This window comes from Cupressus sempervirens, chromosome 4 (assembly GCF_028749045.1).
Source record: "Cupressus sempervirens isolate cs-2001-9-10 chromosome 4, ASM2874904v1, whole genome shotgun sequence".
NCBI classification, from domain to species: Eukaryota; Viridiplantae; Streptophyta; class Pinopsida; order Cupressales; family Cupressaceae; genus Cupressus; species Cupressus sempervirens.
The window spans coordinates 823412723-823427499 of NC_143121.1; the positions used below are offsets into that span (position 1 = coordinate 823412723).

Consider the following 14777-nt stretch of genomic DNA (forward strand, 5'->3'; position numbering starts at 1 on the left):
CCTCTGTGCAAAAATTCTTCAATTGATTTTTAATGAATAAAGCCCTAATTCAATAATTGTCTTTTTTTGACGGGGATTATTTCAGACATGGACGAAATGGATTATGGATTCGAGTATTCTGATGAGGATCTAGATGAAGAAGATGTCACCATTGAAAACTAGTATTACAACTCTAAAGGTGCCAAATAAATTGAATCTTTTCTATTTTTGATTTTTTTAAATGGCAATGATTTTTTATTTATTTCTAAATAAAAATTGGGTATTTGTAGAAGTAATCACATGCCCTAAAAGTCAAGGCAATGGTTACTATTGTTCGTCAAGCATTATGCTGTTCCTGTGATGCCAGATCATTTGTTATCGATGTTGAATTTTTCAAGTTTTGGGAATGTTTCAGTTAATGGCTATTATGTTGATGACAATGAGTCAGTCTTGCTTCACTATCTCTAGAAGGCTCCACTTACTTCATTACTGTTGAGAGTGCAATTGGTATGGAGAGACTATAAAGATGCATTGTGATGTGTAGGTTCTTATGAGAGGGGGCTTTAAACTTATCGATACTGTGTATTAGGGTACAATTTGTTGTAACAACTTGTGACTGACTGTTGTAATCCTTTTTGCGACGATTGGAATCCATTGTGTCTGTAAAAAGTATTTTAGATCCCTTCAAAACATATTTATTCTATAATAAAACTATATAATATTTGAGTAAACTCGTTGATCCATGTTTCACCAGAAGTGGTTTAGAAGAACCTCTCATGAAAATGAATGCTATACTTAGCATTCATTACAATAACTTTAGAAGCAGAAAATATATTAATTAGAAAAAAGCTCTAATTAAAATATGGGGGGATCAATAGATTTATAAAATTAATATTTTAAACTACTAAATTAATATGCTACCAAAATATGTTTACGTAATTTTTGTTGTACTCAAATCATTTGCTTACATTTTTCTAAATAGTAAGCTGCATGGCAGTGTCTGTAAGCATTTCTTATTAACAAGATCTCTGTGTTTCCATTATGCTTGGTTATTGGACATTTTTTCATATAAAAAAATACTATATTTTAGCAAGCCAAAAATTTTTCTTATCAAGATCTTTTCTTTCATAAAGTATTAGTGATAGCCAAAATATAGTGTCAGCTGTCCAAAGAGAAGTTGAAACAAAAAGATCTTTGCATGTCGCCAAATATCCAGTGGGATTTCGCATGCTTGTGAAAGATTTTGAAAGGGTGTGCCTTGATCATCTTGTGGAAGATTTTGAGAGGTTGTTCTAGATGAATGAAGGCAACAAGGAGAACTTTCAGATCGTCGACATTTTTGGAATGGGTGGGGTTGGCAAAACAACTCTGGCCAAAGAGTTGTTTAACCGAAAATGCTCCCAATATGAGCGAGCATGTTTTCTGTTCAATGTGAGGGAAGCCTATGGAAATATAAGTTTTTCTTCTTTACAAATGAAATTCATCAAATATCTATTCTAGATAGATCCATTCCATTTTCAATCTATAAAGGAAGGAAAAACTCATATAGTGAATTGCCTAGATAGGAGCAATAGGCTAAGTTTCCTAATCGTTCTAGATGATATTGATCACCTGCAGCAGTTAGATGCTCTACTTATAATAGAAATTGTAAAGAGGTTGGTTTATAGCCTTGTAATAGTTACAACTCATGATGTGGGGGTGCTTATAAATGCAAAAATTAGTGTTTCTTATAATCTAAAAGGGGTGGATATAGACAATGCCAGAGAGCTGTTCTATTGGCATTCCTTTGGACAATCCCATCTAGCTGAGGGTAATGAGAATTTGGTTAACTCCTTCCTAAATGTATGCAGAGGATTACCTCTATCACTTCAAGTTCTTGGAAGTCATGTTCGTGGTAGAGATTAGAATTATTGGAGGTTAGAATTGAATAAAGTTACCAAGACATTGCCTCGAGACATACACCAAAGCCTTAAAATAAGATTTGATGCATTGGACTATGAGGAACAACAAATTTTCATGGATTTCACATTTTTTTTGTTGAAAAATCCAAGCACACTGCCATGGAAGTATGGGAGGCATCAGCATGGAGCTCTCGGCATGCAATGGAAACACTTAAAAACAAGTGTCTTGCTCAAGAAATAAAAGGGCATTCATGAGAAACATTTACTGTTATAATGAGAATGCATGACCATCTGCAGGACATGGGAAGATAAATTGCAAATAGCTTGAGCCCACTGCATTTTTGGTGACCAAGAGATAATTTACATCTGGTATGGTTGTGTATCCTCCCATTTTCTACTTCATATACATAATAATAATAATGATTGGAGAAAAAAGGATTCTAAGAGTAATGGGTTTGTTTGTTTTTCACCTTGCCATCATCCTCTTTTGAATGTTTCCCTTGGCCCTTTCGTCGCAGAGATTCTCATAGAATATAGTAGGTCAAGCAAGCAATTAGCAGATGTGGGTCTCTACCCCTCTCAATGCGTCGAGTTAGCCGATGCAGGTCTCTGCCCCTCTAAATGCCTTGAGTTAGCGCCAGATGCGGGTCTCTGCCCCTCTCAATGTTGCTGAAGTCTTTCGCCTTTCCTTTCTGAAGAACCCTGTGTTGATTTCTTTCAAATGAGCAACATTTTTTAGTTTTTTTTTCTCTTATATCCCGTTAGCGTCGCAATTGTGACGGCATCGGGCTAAAATTGAAAAAAAAAAAGCCAAAAACACATTACATTTTTTTGCCATTGCAAATTGACCCCTAATATATTAGTGAGTGCTGATCCTAATATTATTGTTTATTCCAAGAATAAAAAAAGGGCTTTAGAGGACTAGAAAACTAGTAATAACAATAATACTAGTAATATAGCCAATGTTGGATCAGATAAGCCAACTAATTAGCAAGCTCCATTAGCAAGTCTTCCACATGCCAATGTAGAACAACAACAACAAGCATAACCTGCCGTTACAAAATTGCAGCCTAAAGTACATGCATCAATTCCTTTTAATGTTGTTGAAAATATGAAGAAAATGAATGTATCTATTAGTATGTGGGATTCTTTGGCAATACCTGGTCAAGTTGATATGTTGTGATCTAAATTATCAAAAAGAGGTAATGCTGGTGAAAATATGCCAAGTGTTGTATTTGCGAATAATGAAGAAGGTAACAAAAAAAAAATAGTTCTAACTGTCAAACCTCCCCCTTTCTATGTGTCTTTGATCATAGGAAATAATTTGGTTCACAATTGTATGATTGATAGTGGAGCCACAAGTTCAATTATGCCTAAAAAGGTAGCAGATCAGCTAGGGCTAAAATATCAACCTCTCAAGAAAGGTGTAGTGCAATTGGATGGGTTAGCCATCAACACAATAGGTGTCATTAAAGATGCTAGTCTTACCTTGCATGCTTGTCCAAATTTTTCAATACCTCAGGATGTTTATGTCATAGATCTTCCGCCATATTTTTCATTATGCTTATCTAGGGATTTCACTACAAATATTGGTGGCTATTTTTCATCAGATTCGTCTCATATGCTCTTTAGGTCAAGATATGGTACAAAGATCACCATTAAATCCAAAAAGTTAGCAAAATACCATATAGAGCCTTACATTCCTGATGCTATAAATGCAAATCTGATGTCACTTGATAGTGATGAACTTGAGGTAGTGGATTCTAACACACCTCTTATTGGTATCCCAGATATTTTGCTTGATGAATGGGCTGCTAAAAATATTTCTAACAGTCAAAACAACATTGTTCATGATGCTAGTTTTGGAAATTATATGATTTTAGATCAAAGTTCAAAAATTCCAAATCTGATCAAAGATACAAATCAGATCAACGAACAAGAAAATTAGGTATGGGAGATGTATTTTGATGGCTCACGAAGCAAGAATGGTGCTGGAGGGGGAGTAATGTTGGTATCACCTCAGGAGGATAAGTATTTTGTTGCTTTTCACTTTTCATTTGCATGTTGTAACAATGTGGCTGAATATGAAGGACTGGTACAAGGTTTGGAATGGGCAAGGAAGAGAAAAAAAATTGTTTACAGGTTTTTGGGGACAATGAGCTCATTGTCAACCAGGTTAGAGGTCTGATTTCTATCAAGAATGATACTTTAAAGCTATACAAAAATAGGGTATGGGATATTATAGAAAATTTGAAGCTTTTAATATAATATCTATACCTAGAGCAAAAAATCAGTTTGCTGACAGGCTGGCAGCAATGGGTGCACAGTTTGATATTGTTGATAACATCACAAAAAAGAATGAGCAGCATCATGTTAAGGTGGTGGTTAGACCTTCAATACCAGATAACAACATAAATTGGTAGGTTTTTGATTTAGAAGAACATATTTTAAACTTTTTGTTACAAGAAGATGTGTTTTTAGTTGCTAATTAGGATAGATTTAGTCAGCAATATGGTGATCAGGTTATTCAACTGAAAACAAACAAGTTGCCTAAAGGTTTGGTCACTTTAGAAACTATCTTTGATCTAGATGATCAGGTGAAAAAAGATAAAACTAGTTTGCTGGTGAAAGAAGAACATTACAAGGAGCTGGAAATTTCTGAAGGAAAAAGGCTAAAAGTTGGTAAGATAAACTCACCACAAGAAAAATGGTTGTTTATTCAATTATTTTAGGAGTTTAATGATGTTTTTGCATGGGATTAATCTGATTTAAAAGGCTTTGACCCTAAATTAACCCAACATACTATTGAGCTTGAACCTAACACCAAACCTATAAGGAAAAAATAGAGACCTGTCAATCCTAAGCTAGAACCTCTAATGCTGAAAGAGTTAAACAAACTTTTAGAAGGAGGGATTTTCTTTCCTATCAAACATACCTCTTGGGTCTCTAACTTAGTACCTGTAAGAAAGAAAAATGGAGAAATATGCCTATGCATAGATTTTAGAGACCTAAATAGAGCTTCATTAAAAGATAGGCATCCCTTACCATCTATGGAATAGATTTTACAATATGTTTCAAGTTCTAAAAGGTTTTCTTTGTTAGATGGGTATTCTGGTTATAATCAAGTGTTGGTAAAAGATGAAGATCAGTTTAAAACAACATTTACCACGAAATGGGGAACCATGGCTTATAGAAGGATGCCTTTTGGGTTAGCAAATGCTGGAGCTACATTTCAAAAGGCTATGGACATGGCGTTTCAAAATTTAATGTACAAGATAGTGACGGTATATCGAGATGACATTACTATTTTCAGCAAGGAGGCTAAGGATCATATTTATCATCTTAGATAGGTGTTAGAAAGATGCAGAGAGTTTGGTATTTCCCTTAATCCAAAGAAATCTATATTTGCTATTCATGAAGGTAAACTTCTCGATTATATTGTTTCAAAGCATGGTACTACTATAGATCCTGAGAGAGTTCAAGCAATTTTAGAGTTACCATTACCTAGCCATAAGAAGGGTCTACAAAGTTTTCCTGGTAGAATAAATTTTGTGAGATGTTTCATACCTGATATTGCTAATCTTTTAAAGCCTTTATAACAATGTTAAAGAAAAATACTGTTTTCAGTTGGACAAAGGAGGGAAAACATTGTTTTGAAGCAATTAAGGAAGCCTTGTCCACTGCCCCTGCTTTGATTAATCCAAATTTTACTAAAGACTTCATATTGTATGCCTATGGCAGTTTTGATGCCATTACAGCAATGCTGGTGTAAAAAAATGATGAAGGTTTGGAGCAACCTGTTGCATTTTTTAGCAAAGGTTTGCAAGATTTCGAACAAAGGTACAACTTTGTTGAAAAGCATGTTTTTGCTATTATTAAAAGTCTTAAATAATTCAAACACTTGGTTTCCAATAGTAAAATTCATCTAATGGTGTCTCATCCAAGCGTCAAGGAGTTTTTGTTGAGTAAAGATTTAAATGAAAAAAGAGTAGGCTGGATAACTAGGGTGATGGAATATGATGTTGATATCCATATCACCAAACTAGTTAGGGGCAAGGGATTATGCAAACAGTTGGCAGATAACAACTTTCAAGAGGTAGAAATCAGTCAAAATATGTTGCTGGTTGATCATAATCAAGTTGGAAGTAATCAATCAGACTGCTGGTTGACTGAAATGACACATTTTTGCAAACAGGGGAGTGTCCTTTGAGGTTGGATAGAGAAAAACACAAGTATTTCAGACTTCAATCAATTCCTTATGTTTTAGTTAATGATGTTTTGTTTAGAAAGGATCATGGTGGCATGTTATTACGTTGTATAAGTGCTAATCAGACCAGCAAAATTTTGGAACAATTTCATGATGAAGGAGGTCACTTTTCCCCAAAGACAACAGCTTATAAATTTTTGAGGGCAGGATTTTATTGGCCTGATCTGTTCAAAGACACCTATAGTTGGTTAAGGAAATGCCAAAAATTTGCATTATTTGCTGGCAAGGAAAGGCTGGAAGCCTTACCTTTGCAACCAATTCTGGTTGAGCAACCATTCATGAAGTGGGGTATTGATTTTATAGGCCCAATTAATCTAAGCTCTAGTTCAAGTCACAAGTGGATTCTTACAGCTACGAATTATTTTACAAGATGGATTGAAGTAGTAGCATTAAGAGAGGCAAATGAATCAGCCGTACTTAATTTTTATGATGATTTGACTACAAGGTTTGGTACTCCTGATTCAATCATTTTTGATAATGCATTAGCTTTTGTAGGGCCTAGAGTGTCTGAATGGGTGCTAAAGAAAGGTATATATCTGAATACCTCATCAAACTATTACCCTCAAGGTAATGGTTTGGCTGAAAGTACAAATAAGAACCTTTTAAGGATTATTAAAAGAATGTTAGAGGAGAATAAGAGAGATTGGCATGCAAAGTTGAAATCTACCTTATGGTTTGATATGATTACTCCTAAGCGAATTATTGGAACATCTCCTTACGTTCTAGTGTACGGGAAAGAGGCCAAGTTACCTGTTATTACTGAATTTCCTACGTTACAGCTTGCTGATCAGCTGATATTGTTTGAAGAACAGGATCCTCTTAAGCTAAGGTTTGCTAAATTGATGGAGTTAGAGGAGAAAAGGAGCAAGGCACTGCAGGAAATGGAATACCAGCAGTTATAGGTGAAGAGAATATTTGATAGAAAGGCGAAAGATTGTCATTTCAAAGAAGGAGATATGGTGCTGAAGTGGGATGTACTTAAGACAAGACCAGGGCAGCATGCTAAGTTTGATCATTTTTGGGAAGGCCCTTTTTAGATATTGAGTGCAAGGAACACAATGCATTCTAGCTTGCCACTCTTCAAGGAGATGTTCTACCGATTCGTGTTAATGGGATTCACCTCAAGGCTTGCTTTGAGGTATGATTTTATTTCTATTTATTTTCTAGGTTAGGTTTCATGCTTTTAATAAATGCATCTGCATATTAGTTTAAGTTTTCCCTAAGTGTTGTCCAAGCATATGTCGGTTTTAGTTTCCTTTCCTAAAGTAGTTTCCTATTTTTGTTCCTTAGGTTTTTAGGGGTGTCAAGTTGCTGGTTTGGTTGTTTCATATCATACTCACCCACCTCAATCATTCACATTAATGCATGGATTGAACGCATACATGTAGGTCAGTACATGCATGCATATGTGTATGCTTAGGGCTGCATTTTTCATGTCATTCTCAGTCTCACTCTCATACATACCTAGCAGCCATAACCATACACACACACACACACACATCCACTAATCACCTACATCCATCCAATTCACACATTTTCATGCATGATTAAGATGGATAACTATGAATTTGACTTCTAAAGTTGATGCTACAGTCTGATCATGCTTTAAAATTAGTCTAATAATAACCTATCAATTGTCATTAGACTCATTTACATACATCCCAGCCCATACCAGCAACTTTAGGGGTCATGTCAGGTTAGGTTTAGGTCCAAGGAATTCATATTTTTAGACTCTAATGCCCAATGGATGTCAAAGGCAACTGATTAAGTGTCTAGCAGGTAGACAGTAAGCAAAGGTCGCCAAAAATGTTGTTTATTTTTCACACATGTTCAAATGAAGGAAAATACATGCTTATTACTTTCAAGTAATTTTCAAAAAATGCATCAAAGAAAAGTATTTTATTCATTTTGAAATAATGTTCAATATTTGCATGATGGAGCAAATCATGACAAAAATTAAATGCTAAAAGTAAATTTCTCCCACACATCTGACTGTGAGAGTAGTCTCTATGCGCTGACATACATCTATACCCTACTGAAATCAATAACTGAATAGAAGAGTAAAAGGAGAAAGGTTCATGGGCACCAGTCATTGCCTGTAATGACTGGTGATGTGGCATCCAACTGCATCCATCCTCTCGTTGCTCCAGACATCACCTGTTTCGTGCTTCCAATTCCTGTATTCACAAAGAAGAGAATGGGTTAGATCCAATGGATCTAAGAAATGCTAATGACTCACTCAATCTCGCATTTACCATCCTACATGCTATTCATCTCAATAAGATACAGGCATATATCAGTATATAGAGAGATCGATAACAGAAAAATAAAGTATTAAAGGGACAATTCATCTTTGTTTTGAAACCTTTTACATTAAAAGCTGGTGAAAATGGAATAGATCGGTAGATAGAGATTGATATGTAGATCAAATAAAAGTATAAAGGGACAAACTAGTTTTAGTTTTTGAAACCTTTTACTTTGAGAAAGTAGTAAAGCATATGAAATCAAACAATGGATTGAACAAAAACAAAAGAGACGCGTACAAAGAATAGGCAAAGTCTAGCATGAAGGAGATACAACTACATTCCAAAAGTTTAATGGAAATATCAAGCATATTTACAACTTTCAGCAATAAAAGTAGAAGTTGATAAAGAGAAAATCAGATTCAAGTCAAAGATACAAATCAAGTCAGCATAACATTACACAAATGTTGTAATCCAGGTATCAAAAGCAAAGAACAGTTGCAAAGATCAATGTATGTTATGACTTTCGGTAAAGAATCACTTCTACAGCGGTTCTCTGGAAAACATCAAATAAAGATTTCATATATAGAAAAAGGACAAAACATTAATTCTGATACAACAGTAAATGTGATCCCATGACAACTTCAAGCAAAGAACCAGTGACAGAGAGATCTGGTATTAGAGTTATTTTCAGCAAGGCAATCAAACTAATTGTTTATATCAGTTCTTGCAAATATCTGAAATGATTAACATACAACAAATCATTGAAATGACAAAACAAAAATAGTGCTTATATATATGATACTTCCAGCTGAAATGAATGGTGAAAGGAGAATAAGGGTTAGCATGCAAACAGAGAAGCCTTACAAAAGCATGGTACAAATTTGAGGAAGAGATAAATCTATATTAGCAACCTACTGCAGTAAGAAGTTATCATGTATTTTCTTTTCATAGCCTTCCAAAGATCACAGATCTAAGTCTAGATTCATAAATGGAGGTATCAATATAGATCAAACCCTATGGATAAAAGTAGCACAACATGTAGCTACGATAATGGAGTGCAATATTTTCAAGAAAAATCCTCATAATAAGACACAAATCTGAGCTATATACGGTGTCTTTCAACATTAAAAAGTTCCAACAAAAGGACCAAAAAATAAGCAAAAGAACTTCAAAAGAAACCATAGATCTGAGTCCAAGTTCGTAAATGGAGGTCTCAACAGATCTAAAGGGATCACAACATCCATAATTCAAACCCAAGGAGAGCAGATATAAACAGAGATCATTTTTTAATGACTTTCAGCAAGGAGTTACTATTTTCAAGAATAGTTTTGCAAATATCTCTTTGAAAATTTCATGTATAGTAGAATGGAAACTTATTTACAGCTTTAATAAAAGCTATATGAAAAGTCGAAATAGAGAAAAGGTCTCTACCTTCATACCAACATAAAAATGTGAGAACCCAATAGAGGAAAAGAACTCCATGACGGCTGGATGTAAAATTTCCAAAGAAAAACCACAGATCTGGGGTGGTTTTTATTTAATATTTTTTCTAGTTCTAAAAACCCACATGGCCAACAAGCTCATGAATGTAGCACAGAAAGAGAAGAATGACAAATATATTTTTAGAAAACAATGGCTAAAACAACCAATCAACCTAATGTTGAATCATGATGTAACAAGGAAAATGAAGAATATATTGTCACTTATAGCAGAGAAAAACAAGAACCATGTCTTTTCTATAGAAGAAGATGCCATTTTCAGTTTGCTCTTAGAGTTCATGGCCAGTTGTAACAGCATGGAAAACAAAGGCAAACCCAATGGTGGACACCCAACAAGCAATGAGAAGCCCATAATCAAAAAACACAGACCCAGCTTTGAATGACTACAGAACACCAGTCGACAGCCAAAGAAATAGCACATTTTCACACCCGTAGTCATAGATAAGCCATAAACAAGAATACTAGGGAAGATACACCAAAAATGGCATCCAAACAACAAGAGAAATCGCAGATCTGAGCTTTAGTCGGATAGGGTTTCACAATAACCCTATTTTGGCACTTGCAAAGTTTCACAACCCCAAATGACAACATAATACTCTCAAATTTGTCTTTTTATGAATCCCTTAATTCCATTTGAGAAAATTTCGGGTCCATTGCATATTAAAGAAGTTGGATATTTTAGTAATGAATGGATTTGTCATAATGCATAATGCATAATGTTTTATTTTTTTATTTTTATTTTTAACTGCATTCACATGCACATTCAAAAAAATATCATTATCCTTTAGTTGATGAATTATAATCAATTTAAAGATAATAATAATTTTTGAATGCAATTAAAATAATAATAATGCAAGTAAAAGGGAAAGACTACTTTATTTATTTTCTTAATTGCATAAGTATTAAAAAATTGTCATTATTATTTTTATAATTGATGTTCTATAAATCAATTATTAAAATAATAATATTCATGCAATTAAGGAAATAAATAATAAAGTCTAAAGGTCAAAGCGAGTTCAAGAAGGAGTTGGTATTTTGCAAATGCCAAAATTCAAGGGGATAGCTTCAGTTAATATTTTTAGAGGCCCAATTCAGACTGAAGACTTCAGAGTACATTATGGAGTTATTTATGGCATTTTTGAAGACTTTTGTACACTTTTCTTATGCATGGTTGGTGGAACTTCAGTTCGGGATATTTTGAACATGTTTTTGAAGTTTTTAGAGGTTCTTAATAATGAGTTAACTCATTATTTCGACCCAATTCTCCTGCTTTGAGACAGTTGTATTGTTGATATATACTCCTCTAATTTTTGAGGAAGGGGTTTAGATTTTGAGGGAGGATGCTTATGTGATTTCATCCTTAGTGCCTTTTTCTCCATTATTCTGATCTATTTTGCAGATGTGTTGTTTTTTGGGCCTTTGATGGAAATAAAGTCTTTCATTGGAACCGATTTTGGAGTTGACATATTTAGTTGTGTGTGTGAAGGTGATTGATGTTATTCAAATTGTGTTTTAATAATAGGTCTTTCTGAATGATGTCTTATCTTGTACCTTCTTTATCTAAATAGCTGTTCATAGGTTTTGAGTTGTGTTTTCATTATTGATGTATTCGATTGTGATCAAATTCCTTTCGTATATTTTCAAAAGTTCATAAACCTTCTCTTAAATTATTGATATGAATTAGTAGATCTTCAAACAAGGTTTCTTGTGATTGTCTTGTCAAAACTTTCATTGTGTCTTAGGTATAGTAGTAATCTGTGTTATCAATCTTGGTGTATCACCTTATTTTTTTTTAGTTTTCCGTGTTTAGGTTGTCTTTTTACCTTTTTTCATCTAAAATTTTTTCACTTCTCCATTAGTACAAGTAAGGTCTAAGATATATCATACAGGAACCGGCGTAGAATCCAAAGGTTCAGCCAAGTTATAAGTTACCCACAACTTTTGGCTGATCCCATGTTTCTCCAAAATCGTTGTGAGTTTTAGGACTTAAGGTAAATTTTCAAGGTGTAGATTTTGGAGATAACAGTTACTTTACCTTAATTTTGCTAATAATTTATCTTCACTAAAGCTTATAGAGACAAATAATTTTAGATGAGATCATATTATATCTATGTGAAGTGGGAACTATCACTTATCATTTCATGATGTCATGTTCCTTATAGTCTATTAACTCGAGAATAAGGATTCTATTAAAATACTTATAATTGAATCTAGAAATCTTATTGTAGACTTTTGTATATGTCTTCACTATTACACTTGTATGTTCCTCCATAACCTTGTAGCAGTTATATATTTTCTTATATACACCTATTTGCTCATGTTTGTTTTTACAAGCTTTTATATGAATGCTTATGATCTTTTGCATGATCTATGCTTTAGTAGGCATTCTTAAATGTTAGCATTATCATAAGTGATAGTTTATTTGTTTGAAATAGAAAACATAGGTGAGATGTGTTATTTTTCTTTCTATTTCATGTGTACTTATATTTTTATGCATGAGTGTCGAATGTGGAATATTGGGGAAGGATAGGTTTGCTTTTCTTTTTATAAGCCTATCTACAAGGTAATTGGCACAAATCATGCTTCAACAAAGTGATGTTGCATGTATTTAGATGTTATATATGCTTTTTGTACTTTCTCCCTGCCACATCATTGTGTAGATGTTGCATTGTCATAAGTGAAAGCTAAATAGGTCACAATGTTCCACCAGATTCTATCTGACTTGTTGGTTCTAATTTGCTAAGATCCTTGTCATTTTTTGGGAGGTTAAACTTTCATGTTGAGCATAGAGGGAGCTAAACACTCTGTGGTTGGACAAAAAAAGTGCATGGACCCCATTGTTGTCCTCAAGCATAGAAGATGGATAGTAGTCTATGATTAAAGACAACAAAATGATTATAATATTACTTCATCTTGTATTTGATGAATTTAACCTATTGGTCACCTATTGAATCTCTCCTTTTATGTTTGAGATGCTTGTAGAAATTAAAGTATATTAATGATCGATTCTTACTATTTTGAGAAAAAAGTTGACAAAATTATCTTTTATGTGTTCTTGCTTAATTTTGACTAGGAAGTTTGGAGTATTATGTGCTCGCCCCCCTAAAAGAAAATGCTAGGCTTAGTTTGAAGATGAATTCACTGCTTTGAAAGACATAGTAGATGTCTCTCTAGATGAATTTACCTATTCTAGTTTATCTTCCATCTTTATCCAAGGATTTTTTAAAGTTTATTTTTGACGTCATCAAGACTCACATGGTTCTTCATTTCCCTTGTTGTGACTAGTTAGTGGAACAGTTCCTAATCTTGCAATCCTTTACAATATGTCTAATCTTATTGGACTATGTAAGCATGCTTTCAACACCCAAGTTTGAAACTTTGAAAATTAACCCCATGGAGAGAATCCCTAAATTGTCCTAGTATTTTGGTTGGTTTTTATCACTAATGAATATTTTGTAGATTATGTCTCATGAAGAAGACAGAGTTATGAGGTTAATTTTGAACTTGAACTTGAATCTCAGAATTCAAAGTTCAAGTTCAGGTTCAAGGTACATAGTCGAGATCCGCAAGTTCAAAGTCTTGAGCAAGGTTCGAAAGTTATGATCAATGGGCCAGAATGTAGATCTAAATTTAAAGTTAAGATGTTTTCAATACAGAAACATTGACTCAAGTTTAGAACTAGACACAAAGAATCAAAGTATATGCCCAAGCTCAAAATATAATTTTCAGAATTCACCGGTTCAAGATTTAGCTCTCTAGTTTAGAATTTGAATAGAATTCCAGTAGATTTTATCTCAACCAGTGACCACAATGGCTATGAAGAGGGCACCCACAAGTGCGATCAACGTCTCAAAGACAATTTAAGTTGATCTCAATTGCCAAAAAAGGTAGAGGCAAGGACCCTATCCTCACATTGGTGGAGTAGATTATCACCTTCAAGTCAGAAACTCAACTATAATGAAGTAGTAATTAGAATACTTGATAGCTAATATGTAGCTTTGCCTGACTTCAAGGGCAACCGGGTTCGAAATGGGCTAATAGGTAAACCCAATTTGGTTACAGTCATAGGAATTGAGAGTAGGAATGCATATTGGGAATAGGAATGACTATTCCAATAATGACTATTTTTTGAAATGGACACAAGCTCATTTTAGAAGCAAAATGGAAATATATATTCTTATTCTCTATTCCAATTGACGCACCAAACAGAAAATAGAAAACATATTTCTAATTTCCTATTCCTATTCCAATAGACCCCTAAAAGAAGAATAGAAATATCTCAATTACTAATTAATTGAGAGTGTTGGACCATTGTTGTCCCCATACATTGAATGGATAAGTGGCAAATTTCGTGGAAATGGAAGAAGCATAAAACAGAACTTTCTTTACTCTGATAGTAATTGTCTTCACAAAAACCGATTCGTCACTCCCAATTGACAAAGTGAGCCATTTGTCAAATTCAATACAAGTGAACAACTAGGTACAGTGAGATATATCCAAAGTCGTTGCGAATAGAAAAGTGCTCACCGCGAGGAAGCAGGTGGCTCACTAACCGAATGACAGAGTTCGTTCTTCATACAATGTAAACAGGAATTAATTCCCATCAAGTCTCGGGTTTTATTGCAAATAGGAATCCTATTCTCTCTTTTGCATCGATGTTCCTAGTATGAGAAAGGCATTGCAAATACTCGATGAAAAGCCGGCAGAGAAATAACTACATGTGATGATAAAGAGGCATGGCGCTGAGATCTATTCAGGCCACAAAAATGGTAGATTAAAGGAAGGTAAAAGCTTGACAATTAATAGAAAAGTGAAATGAAGCGTGTCCATATTTTTATCACATTGAAAATGATGGAATTTGATGGGAACACATAAATTGTCTTTA

At 34.0% G+C, this 14777-nt stretch overlaps 1 protein-coding gene across 1 annotated transcript; it reads left to right on the forward strand.

Annotated features, from left to right (window-relative positions):
- Window positions 1-3837: 3837 nt before the first annotated feature.
- LOC149563917 (uncharacterized) lies at window positions 3838-7049 on the forward strand. Its single transcript, XM_089828270.1, has 4 exons — window positions 3838-4055; window positions 4162-4258; window positions 4373-4562; window positions 6076-7049. Exons 1-4 carry the CDS (start codon window positions 3838-3840, stop codon window positions 7047-7049), a joined length of 1479 nt encoding a protein of 492 aa, XP_089684396.1.
- The last annotated feature ends 7728 nt before the right edge of the window (window positions 7050-14777 follow it).